This window comes from Apium graveolens, unplaced genomic scaffold (genome assembly GCF_009905375.1).
Source record: "Apium graveolens cultivar Ventura unplaced genomic scaffold, ASM990537v1 ctg23, whole genome shotgun sequence".
NCBI classification, from domain to species: Eukaryota; Viridiplantae; Streptophyta; class Magnoliopsida; order Apiales; family Apiaceae; genus Apium; species Apium graveolens.
Window position 1 is genome coordinate 51843 of NW_027417594.1, and position 21926 is coordinate 73768.

Below are 21926 nucleotides of genomic sequence, written 5' to 3' on the forward strand. Positions count from 1 at the left end.
ATGTAGAAATGTAATATTGTAGTTTTCAATTCAACTGTTTTAAAATACTTATATTGTGTACTTTCATTTTTTTTAATTTTTTTAATTTTAAACTACGAGGTGTCGCCGTTAGGCGATGCCGAGTAATAATAACTAATTTTTTTATATTTAAGTTATATATATAGAAATACAGTTAGAGAGTAATTGACAGAAATTAATTTCAAATTCATATGTTTAAGCAATATATATAGAAATATAACATTGCAGTTTTTAATTCAACGGTTTTAAAATAACTCATATTGAGTATTTACATTTTTTCAGTTTTCCAAATTTTAAATTACGAGGGGTCGCTGTAAGGCGACGCCGAGTAATATTGAACTAATTTTTTATATTTGAAATTTATATACAGAAATACTGTTAGAGGAGTAATTGACAAAATTGATTTCGAGTTCACATGTTTAAGCAATATATGTAGAAAAAACATATATGTGAAAAAATATTGGTTAACTGAAAAAAAACTTAAACAATATTTATAAACTGAAAAAACTGTGTAAATAATATTTATTGACTGAAAAAGTGAACGATACAAAATAAAATATAAACAAAATATCAACACCTATCTAAATTGAATTAATTATAAATTAATGACAAAATATATAAATGAAATTGTATAATTTAAAATATTTTTAAAATAAATTAAAGTTTAATGAGCCTATCTACTCTTTCAGAATCTACGGTAAACCGTATCATCTTTTCTCCTTCCTTCTTCCTATATTTGGTTGAATGCAACAGTTAGGCATCATTTTTTTTATTACATTCAAATAATCTGAATTATTACTTAAAATTTAAGGATTATTATTTATAATATCAAATTGATAAATCAATTAAATATAACTTATTTTACATCTCATAGGGCAATATAATTTTAATAAATATAATTTAAAATATTATACATTTTATATAAAAATCGAATTTTTATCGGGACTAATTAAGATGCCTCAACTTTTATGTGGGTCTAATTAAACTTTATCCGGGATTTTTCGAAATTCAGGCGAAGCAAGATTTTCACGAAGAAGTAAGGTCGGTTTGGAGCCCTCGGCCAGGCCTGGCTTTTTCCTAGATGGGCTTTTTTTGTAATGTTTTTCAAATCGGCCGGAATTTCGGCCCTCTGAATTAATTCTTTGAAGATTTCTATTTTGTATGTAAGCAATATATTAAGTAGCAGAATCTATATCCTCAGTTCTTGAACTAACAGTGAAATGCGGACAATCGGAGAACCCTGGCCGGAATTAAACGACGGCCTCTTCTATTCCGATCGCGTCCGACCCTCTGATTCTGGTATTTTATATCTATGTAACTATTTTTATATTTTCTCTTACATAAATTTGTGTAATCATTATTCTAACTCACTACATTATATAAACAGGTCTCACACTTGTTGATTTTTACTCCACCAAGTACAAGAGTTCAGCTCCTTTGCAAGGGTATATTATCTTCTTTTTTAAATTACAATTGAGTTTAATTTTCTCTGGTGAACGAGAGTCGAAACCAGAACTCGTGACATTGTGACAACAATAGAGAAACCCTTACGAACTGACCCACAGAAAGTAGTGTTTATAAGCTTCAGATTTTGCAATTAAAGTTGTTGTTCCATATATTGATATTGTATGAGTTTTGGAGTTGTGGCTTTATAGTTGGTAGTATCTCGCGTAATTTAAGTTGTCTAGAATCAAAGGTGCCCCTGCCTTCTGCTACGATAGAGTTCAATTCGTAACTCTTATCTCCCCTATGCTTGAAACCGTATCAACTTCCGAAATATGTTGAATAATAGTAATGCATTAGGGTATATAGCTTTATGGACCTACACTTTGCCCACTCCTGAGTGCATGTTAATGTTAGTGTGCAAACTCTAATTTTTTTCTTTTTTAATGAATGACTGACAGATGGTTGCAGAGAATCGAGAATGGACAGGTTAGTTTTCAAATTGTCATAAATGTCTTTTGATTGTCTGGGGTTGTAGAAACTAGTGTTTCTCAAAGTGCGAATTCCCTTGCAGATAACCGTTGATGGCACAATTGTTACAGACCCTACCAAAGTTCTAAGGTATTGTGGTATATTGGTTTGATTTAGTAGTTAGTACATCTTTGTACTGTTTTTTGATAAGCTTGATTCTAGTGCTGCTTCAGAATTGCAATATCACCGACTTCCTTGGAGAGAACCTGATGCACCATACTTGCTTGGAGTTCTATTTGAAGATGATCATTTGGTATATAACAAACTTCAGTCTCATCGTACAGAATCTAATATATGTAGTTGCTTATTTTTTAAAGTTTGAAGTTTATGTATGCAGATTAATAGGAAGTTAAATAGGGTCGGCATCTAAGTCTTATCAGATATTTATCTGAATATAGTTTTCATGGCCTTTCTTTGGTTCTCCTTCTGTTTCTCAGAAGAAGTTGTATTGTAATCTTCTATTTTACTTTAGGATCCACAAGTATGACGAAAAGAAAAACCCTTTGCACGCTATCGTACAAATGTGGCTCTAATGAGATGATTTGTGTGTAAACATAAGATATATAGATGTCAGGGTCACTTATTTGATGGTTGCTTGTTTAATGTTGAGGTGTATATACTGTATGCAGATTGCACTAAACAAGCCATCCGGTCTCCAAGTTTTACCGGGAGGACTATTCCAGCACCGGACTGTTTTGACTCAATTACAGTGGCACGCTAGCAAACAAAGTTCTATATTTGCATGTCAACAGACAAACCCTGTCCCTGTTCATCATCTTGGAAGAGGTACATCAGGTATGTTCTCAGTATCATATTTGTATCTGACCAAATTAAGCACAATTAAGATTATAGTTAAAAAATTCTGTATTTAATTAATAACATAAATAGTATGAAATAATATTGATGATTTTCCGAGGTATATGGACGGAGATATTAATGGTTAAAAGGTACTATTGTGCTTTTAAGAACTGTATTCATGTATTTGGATTTTGGATACATTACTTTATAGTTGGAGGACAGCAAGAATTTCTTTTATTTCCTGCCTCATAAACCTATGGAGGCTGTTAGACTATTATGACTGCTACGCTCTAAATTTATTTGTGGATAATATTCATACTAATTCTTTACTTGTGATGAATTTAACTAATTTCTTATCTTTTTATGTAAAATAAAAAATGGTAATCCTGCAATTGTCTCCCCCCCTTTTTGTCTTAGGAATATTGCTTTGTGCAAAGACAAAGCTTGCAAAAGCTCGTATATCGGCATATTTTGCTGATGGAACCTCAACTGTTGGGAGTACGAGGTCAGAGACATGCTATATTATTTCCGTGCACTTAAAAAATGCTTATTTGTGATTATGTCCAAGTGCAATTATGTCTTACCTCTAGAAAATAGTCAAACGATAGTATTTTCTGATTTTCCATCAGTTGTTTGATTTAGAAAAATATATTACTGATTTATTTAATTTTGGCTCCATTTGTTTACAGGAAAATAATCTGAGCTTGGAAAATAATTTTCTGGAATATAATTTGCTAAGAATAATTTATCCCACAATATTTTTCCGAAAAATAATTTAGCTTTCTTTGTGAAGTTCTAAATCATTGTTTTAATGAACTGTTCCAAGAATCTGGAAAATGTTTACCCTAATATGATAACAGTTTCCGAATATTCTCCTTAGAAAAACAATTTATTATCCTTGAAATACACAGAGAAATCAGGATTATATTTGTCTTAGACCAAACAAATGGATAATCAGAAATTTGTTTTAGCCAAACTAAACAGAGTCTAGAAGATCATTAAAATATATTTTGAATCGATATTTTTTACAAAACTAATGTAGCTCAAGTCCAAAATATTTAGGTGCATGGCATGCTCAACTAAAAAAACTACTGTATGAAGTTGTTTTTGTTGATGGCTTTTGACAATCAAATCTTTGTGTAGTTGTGGACCCTTGGGAGTTAAGTTCATCTGTTATTATATCCGTTTAAAACTGAATCTTTTCTTTCAGTATGTGACAACCACGCAGTAAATATATGCATGTATGGAACCACATGGTAAATAAACGTATATATTACATCCTTGATAAAATATAAACCTTAGACTTAGACCACCTTCGTTTAGTCCCCCCCCCCCCCGAAAAGTATATGAAAAGAAACAACAATGCATTTTTCTGGTCCCTGAAGGTTTTGGCAAATTCTTCAGCACCCGTCATTTAAAAAGCAGGTTTTGTTAGATCTTTTTGTTTTTATTCTCAAAGCTGGCTGTAGATATGAAATTGGTGAGCGATCCGATAAATTTTGATTGAATATTTATTATTCTAATCAAACTGGATAAAAACAATGTTTGCTAGGTAAGAGTAGGAAAAGCAGAATCTTGGGAGAGAAAAATAGAGAGGTACTGTCACAGATAGAGCAGTTAGGGAGAGAGAAATAGATGTAGGCCTATCCTACTTGTTAATAGACATACTTATATTCAACATAATAACATTTCTTTGTACTTACTAATACTGCTCTTTTTAAGTTCTGAAGTCAACACTAGCAGACTTGGCACAAGAAAAATGTAACATTCTACGTATTTACTAATACCGATACTGATATTTGTAAGCTCTAAAGGCAGCACTAGTGGACTTGGTACATAGGCAATATGGCTGAAGGACTTGCTCTAATAAAGTTATAATAATACTAATAGTTTGACCAATCAATGAGTGTCCGAGAAAGTTAATTGAGCTTCATAGGGTATGTTTAAATGTTAATTTGGCCTTCTCCTGTAGTTTTTTCTTAAAATATGGGACTGGATTGTATTTACACAAATGAGATATTGACTGAAGTTTTTACTGGACTACAATTTTGTTTGCTGGTCCAGGAGTCCAGGAAAGAAAGCATTATTATCTGGTTACATGACCTATTAGGCTACTACAATCCTAGAACTTGTGGTAATTTTTAAGAAATTGACATGTTTTAGGTTGTAGCTCTTACATGTTCAAATTTTGTCTGTAAGTCTGTCATTATGATGCCATTTTTTTTTTTGGTTTATGCAAAGTGAATAAAATTAAGGGATAGGTGTTTATTCTTTTCTAATTTATTTACCAATGGAGTTTCTTTCTTGAAATTAGCGAGTTACTGGAGATTACTCTAGAACCGCTCACTCTAAGTTTTACTTTTACTGAGGAAATACTCTCAATGTTTACAGAATTGAAGATGCAGATATTAGTAAAACTAGGAAAATCTCAAAGACATACCGGGCATTAGCAAGTGGTATTCTTCGTGAGAATGAGGTGAAATAATTTTTGTGCAGCCATTAATTTTTCAGCATGATAATTTAGGATCTCTCAAGTTTCTACTTTCTAGTGATTTATATATATTTGCCTCTTTCCCTTATGCACAAATAATTAAACATATTAATAGTACTATGCTAAATAGGTTATCATCAATCAGCCAATTGGGATGCTAAAATATCCTGGAGTTGCTAAAGGATTATATGTTGCTTCACCATCAGGTTTTCTTATCCTTCCATGTTATTTGTAATACAAAAGGCTATGTGATACAGGACAAGAGTTGAAAACAAAATCTAAATATGTAAGTTTCATGGATTAGTCGCAGATAATATACTACCTCTAAGTTTACTTTTTCCCCCTAGGCTTACTCGAGTGCAAAAGAACCTACCTCTAGGATTTCCCAATGGCAGAAGAGAGAAAAACCTTATGAATCACAGCCCAAGAAAAGACAAAAATCTCAATTTTAATTATCAAAGAGTACATCTTATATAGGGGAGGATAACACTGATACAAATCTATTAAAAGATTTAATATATATATATATATTATAAATAGGAAATAATGGGGAGATGGTAACACTATGGACTTTTAATCGTCCTATAATATCACTGGGATGATCACCGGGTTTTTATCTTAAAATCCCGACCGACTCTCGGTCTTATACTTATACGTCACGCTTAAAGCGGAATTAAACATTTTACGATACATACTTATCGTACAACATTGCTACATTATGCGAAAAATTCAATTATTACGTATCATAGCAAACATGGTATTTATGCAATGATAATAAAACAATTATTTCACAACACAACAGTAAATGGAGTTGAGTCCGTAAACTTGCCTGGGTATCTCGAGGTGAAGGATGCTCTAGGTTCTGCTCGGAAATCTATAATCATAAATAAAATTCGTTTCCTTAGGTCCCGTTCTAATCTACGGTGACTCGCACTCATGCACTACTTATTATACACCCTCTCAACTTATATTACCCTTATTATCTCTTTAAGTCCTTATTCACATTTTGGTCGCTTCCTTTCCCGGGGTACCTTAAGTCCGTTTTCATTTTCATCATTGGCTCCGCTTATGGATTCTACGGTTTTCTAATTGCGCGGTCTCGGCTCCGGTATTTTTATAAAATTGAAAAATCATTATTTTCACTTAAAATTTTTATGACAGTTAGAAAACTCAATTTACTAATCTCTATAAAAATTTCATGATTTATAAATATTTTTAAGTCGATCCTTTTTATTTTCAAAATTTATAATTCGTAGCAGTTTTTGTCGCGTAAATCACTTTTAGTAAAATGGCCATAACTTTTGATCCGTAAATCAGAATCACGCGATTCAAGCGCCTAAACGATCCTTATAACATTTTATATCATAATAAAGGGTTATTTTTGAAGAAACTATATTTTACATCTTCGGGACTTTCTGCAGAAACTTAAAGTTACGTTTTGTTCGTTTTAACGAGATTACGGTTACGATCGGAGTTTCGTTTATGCCTTAAATCTTTATACTACCACCAACAATCAACATAATATCATCACCACACTAACTCCTCTCAAGAACATCATGTTTTTGAGGCAGCAACAATCAACCTTAAATCTACTTTGCTAAACATCAAGATTACAACAATACTTCCACCAAAACTAGGTTTACAACTATGTTCTAAAAGGATAATGAACTTAAATCTTAAATAAGTTTGGGTTAAAGATTTATACCTTTCTTGAGAGCTTGAGATGTGTTATTGATGATGGTGAAGTCTTGGGAGTGCCTAGTATGGTTTTTGGAACCTAAAACAACCATTAAAATCAAGAAACCAAAGAAGAGTTACTATTCACACTATTCATTATCATCTTTGTTGAATTTATTTTACCCATCAAACCTTTATAAAAAGAGCTCAAAGATTTATCTGACCTTAGTTTGGTTGGTATAAAGCTTGAGAATTAATGGGAGGATATATCCATGGCTAGAGCTTGAAGATTTGAAATTGATTTCTTCTTCTTTTTGGAAGAAGCCGAATGGAGAGTTTAGGGAGAGAGAGTGTGTGTTTTTGTGTTGCTTCTTGGGAGCTTCTTGAAAATAATGCTTGTGATATATTTTATTTGATTGTTATTCTCTATTTTAGATCCTAGGATTTTATTCTTGTTGCCTAATCCTTGGACAAATACTAGCTAGCCTTTGTAGTTTACAAGCTAAGCTAATTAGCTTAGCCCCTTTAGCTTACTATTTGCTAGCCCTTGGTTGATCATCATATACCTTAGCTCACTATTTGATAAAGTAACCATGCTTACTTTTCTACCATGGTTAGTTAGTGCATTACGTTTATTTAATCATTTACGCGTTCGCTCGGTCGCTTAAACGTTTTTGTAATAATTTCTCGTAAACGGTTCGCGACATAAATCATTTCATATTTATTCCTTATGTTTTGAATTATAATACTTGGCCATAAATTCGTAGAGTTTTAAATTCGTAATTATATTGTGATTCCCGTAATCCTCGATGATTCATAAATATGGTCGTTTTTCAAAGTACGTTTTCTTCGAAAACTAATAGCGTTTATATACACTCATTTGGTACGCATAATTATAATATCAACTCCGAAACTCATTTTCTCATGCACAACATTGTGTGGGCCAAAAACGTTTTCCCCGTCAGTCAGGGTTACTATTCATTAAATATTTTTACAATGTCTCAAAAATTTGAGTTATTACAGTCTTCCCCTCTAACAAGGATTCCGTCCCGAAATCAATTAGAAAATAAGTGGGGATATCTATTCCTCATTGCGTCTTCAAGTTCCTAAGTTAACTCTTCGACATTTTGATTCCTCCACAAGATTCTAACCAGCTTCACAGTCTTGTTCCTCGGCACTTGTTCTTTTTGGTCCATTATCCTTACTGGCTGATCAATGTAGGTCAGGTCTGGTTGTAAATCTACCTGCTCGTATTCTATTACATGTCGCACATCTGCATGGTACTTCCTTAACATGGACACGTGGAACACGTTGTGCACTTGTTACAGATTAGGAGGCAAGGCGAGCTCGTAAGCTAGAGGTCCTATTCTCCTTAAAATTTAAAAGGGGCCTATGAATCTGGGACTCAGCTTCCCTTTCTTTCCAAATCTCATTACTCCTTTCCACGGAGATACCTTCAACAGCACTGAATCCCCTACTTCATACACTCTATCTTTTTTGGTCTGGTCAACGTACTTCTTTTGTCTGTCTTGAGTTGCTACCAGTCTCTTCCTGTTGAGTTCCACCATTTCTCTGGTTTATTGGACTAACTCGGGTCCTATTATCTTGTGTTCTCCAACTTCATCCCAAAATAGGGGAGAGCGACATCTCCTTCCGTAAAGAACTTTATACGGAGGCATTCCTATGCTAGCGTGATAGCTATTGTTGTAAGCAAATTCGATCAGGGGTAAGTGGTCATTCCAATTTCTTTTAAAGTCGATGGCAGACACTCGTAGCATATCTTCTAGGGTCTGAATAGTCCTTTCGCTTTGCCCATCAGTCTGGGGGTGGTAAGCGGTACTCATGTTTAGTCTGGTGCCTACACATTCTTGGAAGCTTCTCCAAAATCGGGAATTAACGTGTGGGTCTCGATCTGACACTATAGCTACAGGAACGCCGTGTTTCACTACAATTTCCTTTAAGTAAATATCCACCAACTTGTCTATGGTGTACCTTTCGTTGATTGGTAGGAAGTGTGCAGACTTGGTCAGTCTATCTATGATAACCCATATGGCGTCGTGATTGGTCTTTGTCCTTGGTAGGCCTGTCACAAAATCCATGGCTATAAGCTCCCATTTCCATTCCGGAATTTCCAGGGGCCGTAATAGTCCACTAGGTCGCTGGTGTTCAGCCTTCACTCTATGGCACGTCAAGCACTTGCTGACCCACTCTGCTACTTCTCTCTTCATGTTAGGCCACCAATAATATTCCTTAAGGTCACGGTACATCTTCGTACTTCCTGGGTGGATTGAATATCTGGAGTTGTGCCCTTCGTGCAGCAGCTCGTCCTTTAACTTTGCACATTTGGAATCCAAATTTGGGACGCATACTTCATAATCCCTTTCTCTTCCTTCTCGCATCTCACTTCCTCACCAGTCAATGTTCCTCTTTCTTCACTCATCTTCTTTTCCTGACATACTCATATCTTTTCCGTCAGTTCCGGCACTAGCTTAACCTCAAATAATCCTTCTGTCCCTTTACCGGTCACTCTCACGTCAATTTCCATTTTCTCAAATTCTTTAATTAATTCCTCAGATGTCATTATCATTTTGAGTCTTTCCTTCCTACTAAGGGCGTCAGCCACCACATTGGCTTTACCCGGGTGATACAAAATTTCACAATCGTAGTCCTTAATCAACTCTAACCACCTCCTCTGTCTCATGTTCAGTTCTTTCTGAGTAAAAATATATTTGAGGCTCTTATGGTCTGTGTAAATCTCGCATTTCTCACCGTATAGGTAGTGTCTCCAAATTTTCAGGGCAAACACTATGGCTGCTAATTCTAGATCATGCGTCGGGTATCTGCTCTCATACTCCTTCAATTGTCGAGAGGCATACGCTATAACTTTTCCGTGCTGCATAAGCACACATCCTAATCCTTTATGCGATATGTCACTGTATATCACAAACTCACCCTTTCCATCGGGAAGAGCGAGCACTGGTGCTGACACCAGTCTCCTTTTCAGTTCCTGAAAGCTTTCCTCACATTTCTCTGTTCATACAAACTTTTCTATCTTCCGGGTAAGTCTAGTCAATGGGTCGGCTATCTTAGCAAAGTCTTGCACGAATCTCCGGTAATATCCTGCTAAACCCACAAAGCTCATAACCTCTGTTGGGGTAATTAAACTTCTTTTCAAAAAAAGAAATAACTAAACTTTTTCATTTATATATAAAATTAATAAAAAGAGTAATATTATGAATATAGCTAATAACTATAACTAATGCCATTGGAGCAAAAATGATTACAGGTTCAATAAAATTTTAGCTAATCATATTTTAGCTAACAGTTTTAGATTTTACCCTTGTAGATGCGGGTTATTACTACTACACAATCCATACCTTCCAGGATTCATTAATGTTTTTTCTTATATATAAATTGTCAAATATCGTGTACAAATCAGGACATTTAAAAGAATTGAAAATATTATACTCATTTGCTGATTGATTTATATCAGTAGTAATATTTTTTTATCAAGGTGTTGCAATATATGATGGCCTCTATGCACTTGCAAGTTTTGACGGAACCGAGCAGAAGGCCAAGGTCATCGACAATATTAATTTTGGCAACTTTCTAGAGTTGGTTACTGAAGTGAGGGAACTTATTCATGATTTTTATTCAAGTCATTATGCTTCATGCTTGGACTACCTTGAAGGTGTACGACCAAATTCGTAGCAAAGCTCTGAAACAGTATATACCTCCATTTGTGTCTGTTTATATGCGCATGATAGCCGATACTTTCAAAACCCAAACCCGTGGCTGGGTTAGAGGATGAACCAAATTATTTGATAACAGAAAATCAAATACAGGCTTGTATAAATTTGCATAACTAAATCTTGTATGGCCAGACATGCTATTTACATCCTTCAGATTATTCTAGCATTTCTTCTAGAATGTCATTAGACATCCGGAGTCTAAAGAGTTCTTCAACGAGTTGCATCAAAGGAATTATCATTTGTAGTTAATCCAAAGTGTTCAAAAAGAAAAAAAAATAATACTCTTGGACGCAGCTAGTGACTATATTTATAGTGATCAATTAAAACCTAATTTATAGGGTATTCTAGTAATTTTTAGCACATATTTATTATTTTTACAACTTAAATATACATATATGAGTTATATTTGAGGTAAAATTTAACTATAGGACATATAAATAGTTTTGAAATAAAATGGGATATATTTATAAAGTGACCCCTAAATTTGGGACATATTACACAAATTTCCTTTATTTTTATATTACATTCAAATATTTTAAATTATTACTTAAAATTTAACGATTATTATTTACAATATCAAATCGATAAATCAATCAAATATAACTTATTTTACATCTAATAGTGTAATATAATTTTAATAAAAGATATTTAATGTGCAATTTCAGTCCATCGTTTCATCTTTTCTCCTTCCTTCTTCCAATTTAGCTGAACGCACTTCACTTCGGCATTATTGCAATTATTTTTTATATTGCATTCAAATATTCTTAATTATTACTTAAAATTTAACAATTATTATTTACAATAACAAATTGATAAATCAATCAAATATAACTTATTTTACTTCTAATAGTTCAATATAATTTTTAATAAAGAATATTTAAAATATTATATATTTTATATAAAAATCAGATTTTTATTTAGACTTCTTAAAATGCTAAACTTTTATCCAGGTCTAAACTAAACTTTATCTGGGATTTTTCGAATTTCACACTGAGAAAAAATAATTAAGGCCCTCGCCGGGCTGGACTTTTTTCTTGATGGGCTTTTTTTGTAGTTTTTTTCCGTATCGGCCGGAATTTTGGTCCTCTATTCCGGAACAACAGTGAAATGCGGACAATCGGAGAACCCTGGCCGGAATTAAACGACGGCCTCTTCTATTCCGATCGCGTCCGACCCTCTGATTCTGGTATTTTATATCTATGTAACTATTTTCTATTTTCTCTTACACAAAATAAATTTGTGTAATCATTATTCTAACTCACTACATTATATAAACAGGTCTCACACTTATTCATTTTTACTCCACCAAGTACAAGAGTTCAGCTCCTTTGCAAGGATAATCCACTTTATCACTATACTTATCTTCTTTTTTAAAATTACAATTGAGTTTATTTTCTCGGGTGAACGAGAGTCGAAACCAGAACTAGTGACATTGTGACAACAATAGAGAAACCCTTACGAATTGACCCACAGAAAGTAGTGTTTATAAGCTTCAGATTTTGCAATTAAAGTTGTTGTTCCATATATTGATATTGTATGAGTTTTGGAATTGTTGTAGCTTTATAGTTAGTAGTATCTCGCGTAATTTATAAGTTGTCTAGATGTTGCGAATTTTGTTTGAAATTTAAGCGTCTGGTTTGCTTTATTTATAATTAGTTCTGTTAACTGTTGCAAAGGTGCTCCTGCCTTCTGCTACGATAGAGTTCAATTCGTAACTCTTATCTCCCCTATGATTGAAACTTTATCAACTACAGAAATATGTTGAATAATACTAATGCATTAGGGTATATAGCTGTTGGATTTATTTTAATATGAAACTTGTTTCTTTATTTATTTGTTTTCATTATTCAGTAACTTGCATGCTAGTTTGATTTAGTCGTAACTGTGCGGAGAGTTTCCAGGAGAAGCAGGATAGACTTAGAGATCATGTAGGAGTAGTTTGTTTTAGTAGTTCCTTGTTTGTAGCCATTTTTCTTTATCTGCATATTCTATATAGTGTACTTCATGAAATAAGAAATATGAACACAGCTTCACGCAAGTCTCTTTTGTTTTTTTTCAGTTTACGTTCAAACAATTGTATCTGCATAGTTTCAGCTTATTTGTTTCCAATATTTGGTATCAGAGCTTAGGTCTCATTGTATGCCCAAGTATATGCCAAAGATGACAACAGAGACAAATAAGCTCAAAGAGGGTGCGATTGGTTTAAACTATCCAATGCTGGCAAGAAGTAACTACACAGCCTGGGCACTTAAGATGAAGGTGTTCATGAAAGCACAGGGGGTGTGGAATGCAGTGGAGAAGAAAGAGAAAGGAGGTGTGGTTGATGACAGACAAGACAAGATCGCCCTGGCCACAATATACCAGGGAATTCCTGAAGATGTCTTGTTGTCTCTGGCTGATAAGGAAACAGCAAAGGAAGCCTGAGAGGCCATTCAGACTATGTGTCAAGGTGCGGAGCGTGTGAAAAAAGCCAAGGTTCAGACGTTAAAGAGTGAATTTGAGTCGCTGTGCATGAAAGACGGTGAAATACTAGATGACTTATATTTGAAACTGAACGGAATGGTGACAAACATACGTGCACTAGGGGAAGAAATCAAGGAGAGTTATGTGGTTAAAAAGCTGCTCCGTGCGGTGCCATCAAAGTTTCTGCAAATTGTTTCCACCATAGAACAATTTGCTGATCTGGAAACGATGTCTGTAGAGGAGGCCATAGGATCGTAAAAAGCTCATGAGGAGCGAGTGAAAGGGCAAGCAGGTGAAAGTGATGGACAACTCCTACTCACAGAAGAAGAGTGGTCTAAGAGGGAAAATGCCGAAGGAAAACTGTTAATAACTAGAGAGGAATGGATTAAAAGAAATGGCAATAAAGGGGCAGCTGAGGGATCTTCAAACCAGAGGTTTCGAGGAAAGGAAAGCACTCGTTGGGGGCGTGATAAGAGCAGAATACGGTGTTACAACTGTAGTGCATATGGGCACTATGCCGCTGAATGCAAAAAACCACGACGAGAACGGGATCAAAAACAGGAAGTGAACATGGCCCAGATCAATGAAGATGAATACGCACTATTACTGACAGAACACAGCGGGAAGAGGGACGATATGATGTTGTTGAACGAAGAAAAGGTGGTCCCAAAATTGGGTCAAGGTGATGATCGTGTGGAATCAAATCTGTGGTACTTGGATAATGGGGCGAGCAATCATATGACCGGACTTCGTTCAAAATTCAGGGAGTTGGATGAAAATATAACTGGACAGGTGAAGTTTGGTGACGGATCAACGGTAGATATCAAAGGGAAAGGCTCTATTAGCTTCGTGTGCAAAAATGGAGAAAGACGTACATTGCATGAGGTCTATTATATTCCTTTACTTCGTAGTAATATAATTAGTCTCGGGCAACTGTCTGAGGATGGAAATAGGGTTGTTCTGAGTGGAGAGTTTTTGTGGGTACATGATGTTCAAGGAAAACTCCTCATGAAAGTAAAGAGGTCACCAAACAGGTTGTATAAAATGATCATTGAAACAGAGAAGGCCGTGTGCTTGAAGCTGAAAGCTGAGGAATTGTCGTGGTTGTGGCACTCTCGGCTGGGTCATGTAAACTTTCCAGCCTTGTCTCTAATGCACTCAAACCAAATGGTATATGGTATGCCAAAATTTTCTCCGCCGAAGGGCGTGTGCACAGGGTGCTTAATGTCAAAACAAGCAAGAAAGTCTTTCCCACCAAAGGCCAACTATCATGCAAAAATGGGATTGGAAATGGTGCATGGTGATTTATGCGGTCCTATATCCCCAACCACGTCCGAAGGTAACAAATATTTCTTACTTCTTGTCGATGATTTCAGTCGTTGGATGTGGGTTTATATGCTTAAGAGTAAAGATGAGGCATTGGCTATATTTAAGAAATTCAAGGCACATGTGGAAAATGGAACAACCAAAAGAATAAAAGTGTTCAGAACAGACCGTGGGGGAGAGTTTTGTTCTCAAGATTTTAAAGTGTTCTGCGAGGAAAGTGGTATAACACGGCATTACACGGCTCCGTACTCCCCCCAACAGAATGGAGTAGTGGAGCGCAGGAACCGCACTGTTGTCGCCATGGCACGAAGTCTGTTGAAACAAATGGGGTTACCATTAATTTTGTGGGGAGAGGCTATAAGGCACTCGGTTTATCTACTCAACAGATTATCTACTCGCTCAATGAATGAACGAACCCCATATATATAAGGCATGGAAGGGAACAAAACCAGGCATTGGGCATGTAAGGGTGTTTGGTTGTTTAGCTCACATGAAAGTTTCTGGGAATCACTTAAAAAAATTGGATGACAGAAGTAAAGTGATTGTGCATTTAGGTAATGAACCTAGAACCAAAGCATATCGCTTATACGATCCCAAGAATAACAACATACTGGTGAGCAGAGACGTAGTTTTTGAGGAGGAAAAAACGTGGACATGGAATCAAGGCCAGCAAACTGAATTGATGGAACATCAACACACTTTCACTGTTGTTGATGGTTTTACACAGGATGAAATGGTTGAAGCAGATGCACATCAGACGGATGCAGACTCTGATGGTGATGCAACAACGCCCCAGTCACAAATATTCACACATGGATCCAAAAATGAAGATGCAGAAAATAGCAGTGAGCCAAGGAGGTTCAAGTCCATTGTTGACATATACAATGAAACAGAAGAAATCGAATTGGATGATGAATTACTTCTCATGGGCATTGATGAGCCGAGAAATTATAGTCAGGCTGCTAAAGAACGTAACTGGAGGCAGGCAATGCAACAAGAGATGGATTCGATCGAACAAAATAATACTTGGAAGCTGACAGAGCTACCGGTTGATCAAAAAGTGATAGGGCTCAAGTGGATTTACAAAATAAAGAGAGGTGAGGATGGGGAAATTATAAAGTATAAAGCACGACTCGTGGCCAAGGGGTATGTGCAGGAACAAGGGGTAGACTTCGATGAAATTTTTGCCCCAGTTACCAGACTTGAAACCGTTCGCTTGTTGTTAGCACTAGCAGCAAAGTGTGGCTGGCAGGTACATCATTTAGATGTGAAGACTGCTTTTTTGAATGGTGAAATACGAAGTCTATGTAACACAGCCAGAAGGGTTTGTTAAAAGTGGGCAAGAGCATCTGGTATATAAATTGATAAAAGCCCTTTATGGTCTACGTCAGGCACCGCGTGCTTGGTACGCTAAACTGAACAAAAGTCTCGAATGTATGGGCTTCACAAGGTGTCCACACGAGCATGCAGTTTATACAAAATGCAAAGGGGGAGAAGTTTTTGTCGTTGGTGTATACGTAGATGATCTTTTGATCACAGGGACGAGTGTTACTGCTATCAATGAGTTTAAACAGCAAATGAACAGCAAATTCGAAATGAACAACCTGGGTAAACTGTCTTACTACTTGGGAATAGAGGTAAAACAAGGAGAAGGATATATTGAGTTGAAGCAGACAGGGTATGCCAAAAAGGTGTTGGAAAGAGCAGGACTGGGAGAGTGTAATCCTACAAAATTTCCAATGGACCCAAAGGAACGTATTACTAAGGATGAAGGAGGTATTCAGGTAGACTCAACGGAGTACAAGAGCATGGTTTGGGGGCTTCGTTATCTTGTTCACACACGTCCTGACATAGCGTATGCGGTGGGAATGGTAAGTTGATTCATGGAGAAACCGACGGTGCTGCACAAAAATGCTGTGAAACGTATACTAAGGTATGTGAAGGGGACCTTGGATTTTGGTCTGGTATATTCGAAAAACAGCGGCAACAATATGCTCGTGGGCTATTCAGATAGTGACTTAGCTGGGCAAACGGACGACAGGAAAAGTACAGGGGGCGTGGCTTTTTATCTGAATAATAGCTTGATCACCTTGGTGTCACAAAAGCAAAGATGTGTTGCTTTGTCCTCATGTGAGGCTAAATTCATGGCAGCCACTGCTGCTACTTGTCAGGCCATCTGGCTGAGAAATTTGCTGAGTAAAATAACAGGAGAAAATGTTGGTCCAGTCATTCTGTATATCGATAACAAGTCTGCTATTGATCTAGCTAAGAACCCGGTCTTCCATGGAAGAAGCAAGCATATAGATATACGCTATCACTTCATCCGTGAATGCGTTGAGCGTAGGGATTGTTATCAGGCACGTGAGCTCAAATTTGCAGTGTGCAGACATTCTAACAAAGGCACTCAGTACTGTTAAGTTTGAAAGAATGAGAAAGTTGTTGGGTGTCAAAGAGCTGGAGAAACAAGTTTCAAATTAAGGGAGAGATTGTTGGATTTATTTTAATATAAAACTTGTTTTTTTATTTATTTGTTTTCATTATTCAGTAACTTGCATGCTAGTTTGATTTAGTCGTAATTGTGCGGAGAGTTTCCAGGAGAAGCAGGATAGACTTAGAGATCATGTAGGAGTAGTTTGTTTTAGTAGTTCCTTGTTTGTAGCCATTTTTCTTTATCTGCATATTCTATATAGAGTACTTCATGAAATAAGAAATATGAACACAGCTTCATGCAAGTCTCTTTTGTTTTTTTTCAGTTTACGTTCAAACAATTGTATCTGCATAGTTTCAGCTTATTTGTTTCCAATAATAGCTTTATGGACCTACACTTTGCCCACTCCTGAGTGCATGTTAATGTTAGTGTGCAAACTCTAATTTTTCTCTTTTTTAATGAATGACTGACAGATGGTTGCAGAGAATCGAGAATGGACAGGTTAGTTTTCAAATTGACATAAATGTCTTTTGATTGTCTGGGGTTGTAGAAACTAGTGTTTTTCAAAGTGCGAATTCCCTTGCAGATAACCGTTGATGGCACGATTGTTACAGACCCTATCAAAGTTCTAAGGTATTGTGGTATATTGGTTTGATTTAGTAGTTAGTACATCTTTGTACTGTTTTTTGATAAGCTTGATACTAGTGCTGCTTCAGAATTGCAATATCATCGAATTCCTTGGAGAGAACCTGATGCACCATACTTGCTTGGAGTTCTATTTGAAGATGATCATTTGGTATATAACAAACTTCAGTCTCATCGTCCAGAGTATAATATATATAGTTGCATATTTTTTAAAGTTTAAAGTCTATGTATGCAGATTAATAGGAAGTTAAATAGGGTGCATTTAAGTCTTATCAGATATTTATCTGAATTTATTGTTTTATGGCCTTTCTTTGGTTCTCCTTCTGTTTCCCAGAAGAAGTTGTATTGTAATCTTCTATTTTACTTTAGGGTCCACAAGTATGACGAAAAGAAAAACCCTTTGCAAGCTATCTTACAAATGTGGCTCTAATGAGATGATTTGTGTGTAAACATAAGATATATAGATGTCAGGTTCACTTATTTGATGGTTTCTTGTTTAATGTTGAGGTGTATATATTGTATGCAGATTGCACTAGACAAGCCATCCGGTCTCCAAGTTTTACCGGGAGGACTATTCCAGCACCGGACTGTTTTGACTCAATTACAGTGGCACGCAATCAAACAAAGTTCTATATTTGCATGTCAACAGACAAACCCTGTCCCTGTTCATCGTCTTGGAAGAGGTACATCAGGTATGTTCTCAGTATCATATCTGTATCTGACCAAATTAAGCACAATTAAGATTATAGTTGAAATTTTGTATTTAATTAATAAAATAAATAGTATGAAATAATATTGATGATTTTCCGAAGTATATGGCCGGAGATAATAATGGTTAAAAGGTACCATTGTGCTTTTAAGAAATGCATTCATGTATTTGGATTTTGGATACATTACTTTATAGTTGGAGGACGGCAAGAATTTCTTTTATTTCTTGCCTCATAACCTATGGAGGCTGTTAGACTATTGTGACTTATTTGTGGATAATATTCATACTAAATCTTTACTTGTGGTGAATTTAACTAATTTTTAATCTTTTTATGTAAAATAAAAAATGGTAATCCTGCAATTGTCTTCCCCCTCCCCCTTTTTTTGTCTTAGGAATATTGCTTTGTGCAAAGACAAAGCTTGCAAAAGCTCGTATATCCGCATATTTTGCAGATGGAACCTCAACTCTTGGGAGTACTTGGTCAGAGACATGCTATACTATTTTCGTGCACTTAAAAATGCTTATTTGTGATTGATGTCCAAGTGCAATTATGTCTTACCTCTAGAAAATAGTCAAATGATAGTATTTTCTTATTTTCGATCAGTTGTTTGATTTAGAAAAATATATTACTGATTTATTTATTTATTGGCTCCATTTGTTTACAGGAAAATAACCTGAGTTTGGAAAATAAGTTTTTGGAATATTATTTTCTAAGATCCCACAAGATTTTCTGAAAAATAATTTAGATTCCTTTGTAAAGTTCTAAATCATTATTTTAATGAACTGTTCCAAGAATCTGGAAATTGTTTACCCTAATATGATAACAGTTTCCGAATATCCTCCTTAGAAATACATTTTATTATATTTGAACTACACAGAAATCAGGATTCTGTTTGTCTTAGACCAAACAAATGGCTAATCAGAAATTTGTTTTAGCCAAATTAAACAGACTTTAGAAGATCATTAAAATATATTCTGAATCGATATTTTTTGCGAAACTGATGTAGCTCAGGTCCAAAATATTTAGGTGCATGGCATGCTTAGCTAAAAAAAAATAACTGTATGAAGTTGTTTTTGTTGGTGGTGTTGACAACAAATCTTCCTATAGTTGTGAACCCTTTGGAGTTAAGTTCATCTGTTATTATATAAGTTTAAATACTGAATCTTTTCTTTCAGTATGTGGCAACCACGTAGTATAGATAATAGTATAGATGAGTATTTTAACAATATACCTTTTAAGTTTTAACAGTTTATTATATAACCTTTAAAAGCAAATTTATTAATAATATAACAACTGTTGTTGGGGGTTCGGAAAAAGTAGTGTTTAACCAAATTATAAATTATACTCCATTCTAATTATTATAGTAAGCCATAAATATAAACATTCATATCGCGAAGTTTTAAAACACTAGTGGGAGGACCAAGCTGGATTTTATTTGTATCTTGGGAACAAACATTTTTAATTATTTCGAGTAACCGGGAAGCTTGGAACATCCTCATATTTCTTCCTTCTTTCTTTTTTTCCCATAAAAGTAGGTGATTAAGATTAAACAGAAAAGTTTTACTAAAGATTAAACATAACTTATTGAATCTAATTAGAATTTATATTTCAAAATGTTATATAATCTATTACATTTTTTATATACATTTTTAATTACTCCTGTAGTTTCATGTTAGTAATTTCATCATATGCGTTAAATATGATTCATTAAATAATTCATATACTAGTTATTAAGAGTATCAAAATTATATATTATTAAGAGTATCAAAATTATATTTTTTAAAAATAAATATATTATCAAATTAATAAATTATTTGCAAGATAAAATCTTGGACATATTATATATTAAACTTACAAAACAATTTATTTGTTAACAACTAATTTAGTTTATAAGTTGAAAATCGTATGAATCAAAATTATTGGTTGAAATCATTTTATAAAATATGAGTAGCTAGTTATAAATGCATATCTTGTAATCTATATTGGTCAAAATCATTTCGTTCATATCGCTTCAACTTCATATTTGAGTCGTTGAAAGTATTTATCATGCGGTTCATATTGGCGATCCACGTGATAAGTTTTAATTGGTCAAAAGTATTTTGTGCGGATTGCTCTTGCATCATATCTGAGTCATTCATTAAAATTGCTTATCATGTGGTCCATATATTCGTGGACAGCGATCCGCGTGATAATCTTTTATTGGTCAAAATTGTTTTGTGCGGATCGCTTTTGCATCTTGCATATCAAGCGATCCATATTCGTGATACACGTTCAATTCTGATCTTAACCGTTGGTTGATTTTTGTCAAGCACAACTCATGTTACTCCTATAAATTACTCATCTTGTTATCCTCGTGTAGAACTTGTATTTTAACTCTTTTTCTCTCCCCCTACTTCCCATTTAACACATCTCTTTAATTTTTTCGGTGAACTTTCCATATCCTTCTACAAGTTTACTGTTGAATATTCAAAGTACGCTCAAAAATCATGCATCCAGTAATCTTAAACACTATTTATCCCTCAAAATTTGGGTAGATCAAAGAGGATTGTTTATGATACATCAAAAAAAAATTCTAGGTGGAGAAAGACTTTGAGGGAGCGGTATCCAATTCTTCCTCCAATGCTTCTTGGACTAAACGCACTTCCCTTGATAACATATTTCTTCTAGTGTACGCCCTGTCAGAAATCACTAATGAGATTTTCGACAACTGGGACTGCAACTTCTTCATACTTACATGCCATAAGCAGAGCTGTGATCCCAACTAGCTGGAGCTTTTTACGTACCACAGGGTGAATGGCCAAGAACCTATCAATTAGATTCACAGTGTCAAGTACAGGGTCTCCTGCATCAGCTCGAACTTGAAGTGGATCTGCTCATTCCATGATATAGTTAACAATGTTTGCTGTATAGTACTTCAAATTGTAAAAGACAATAATGTTTAACACCAACCTCAATTGCTGATATTGACATCACTGCTATTCTTCCAAACATATTTCGCTGATAAAGTTCCCAAATTTCTTGTTGAACATAAAAATTTTGTAAACAGTTTAAGTATAATCTGCACATGTATACATACAGGTATTTTTGATCTCTTGTTGCTACATATGCAAATTTTATTGCAGATATCCTGTCCCTCTTTGCAATTATGACTAATACACATGTAATTAGTATACATAAAGAAATAACAATTGTAGATACATTAAAAGATGACAAATGCAATTTCCTATGTCGGATGCAAATATAATTGTGCTTCCTTATTTGTAATTATTCAACAGTCAATATTTTTAATTACAAAGTACATTCGTGAAAAGATTTAAGCATGTTACTAAGCAATATTAGCAAATTTACTTGTAAACAAGTTGCAATTACTTTGAAAATTGATAATACCTTTCAAGATATGTCATCCTACGTTTAATTGATAGCAACTCAATTAATTATATAAACTATTTCAACGTATTGATAATGATAACCAATAAGTATAATGCTAATAGATTAAAAAACTAAAGACATGTCGAGAATTACATGAACCCGTATTAATAGGTAAATACTAATAAATCCAGGTCAAGTAACTAAGACAAAGTTTTTTTTTTGCCCAGTAATTAACACAATGTTAATATAATATAAAAACAGCCATAAAGTACATG

At 34.7% G+C, this 21926-nt stretch overlaps 2 protein-coding genes and 1 long non-coding RNA gene across 3 annotated transcripts; all 3 read left to right on the forward strand.

Moving 5' to 3' along the window:
- The first annotated feature begins 258 nt into the window (after positions 1 to 258).
- LOC141700403 (RNA pseudouridine synthase 5-like) lies at positions 259 to 13134 on the forward strand. Its single transcript, XM_074504184.1, has 10 exons — positions 259 to 1317; positions 1406 to 1463; positions 1923 to 1950; positions 2036 to 2082; positions 2155 to 2245; positions 2622 to 2787; positions 3208 to 3295; positions 5182 to 5266; positions 5412 to 5487; positions 12833 to 13134. Exons 1-10 carry the CDS (start codon positions 1239 to 1241, stop codon positions 13132 to 13134), a joined length of 1020 nt encoding a protein of 339 aa, XP_074360285.1. The 5' UTR covers positions 259 to 1238.
- Positions 13135 to 16382: 3248 nt separating this feature from the next.
- On the forward strand, positions 16383 to 16916 carry LOC141700405 (secreted RxLR effector protein 161-like). The gene has a single exon (XM_074504185.1). The coding sequence runs from the start codon at positions 16383 to 16385 to the stop codon at positions 16914 to 16916; it is 534 nt and encodes a 177-aa protein (XP_074360286.1).
- Positions 16917 to 17271: 355 nt separating this feature from the next.
- Positions 17272 to 18915, forward strand: LOC141700402 (uncharacterized). The gene is made up of 5 exons (XR_012566316.1): positions 17272 to 17428; positions 17514 to 17560; positions 17644 to 17723; positions 18099 to 18264; positions 18674 to 18915. It is a non-coding gene; the product is annotated as an uncharacterized LOC141700402 (long non-coding RNA).
- The last annotated feature ends 3011 nt before the right edge of the window (positions 18916 to 21926 follow it).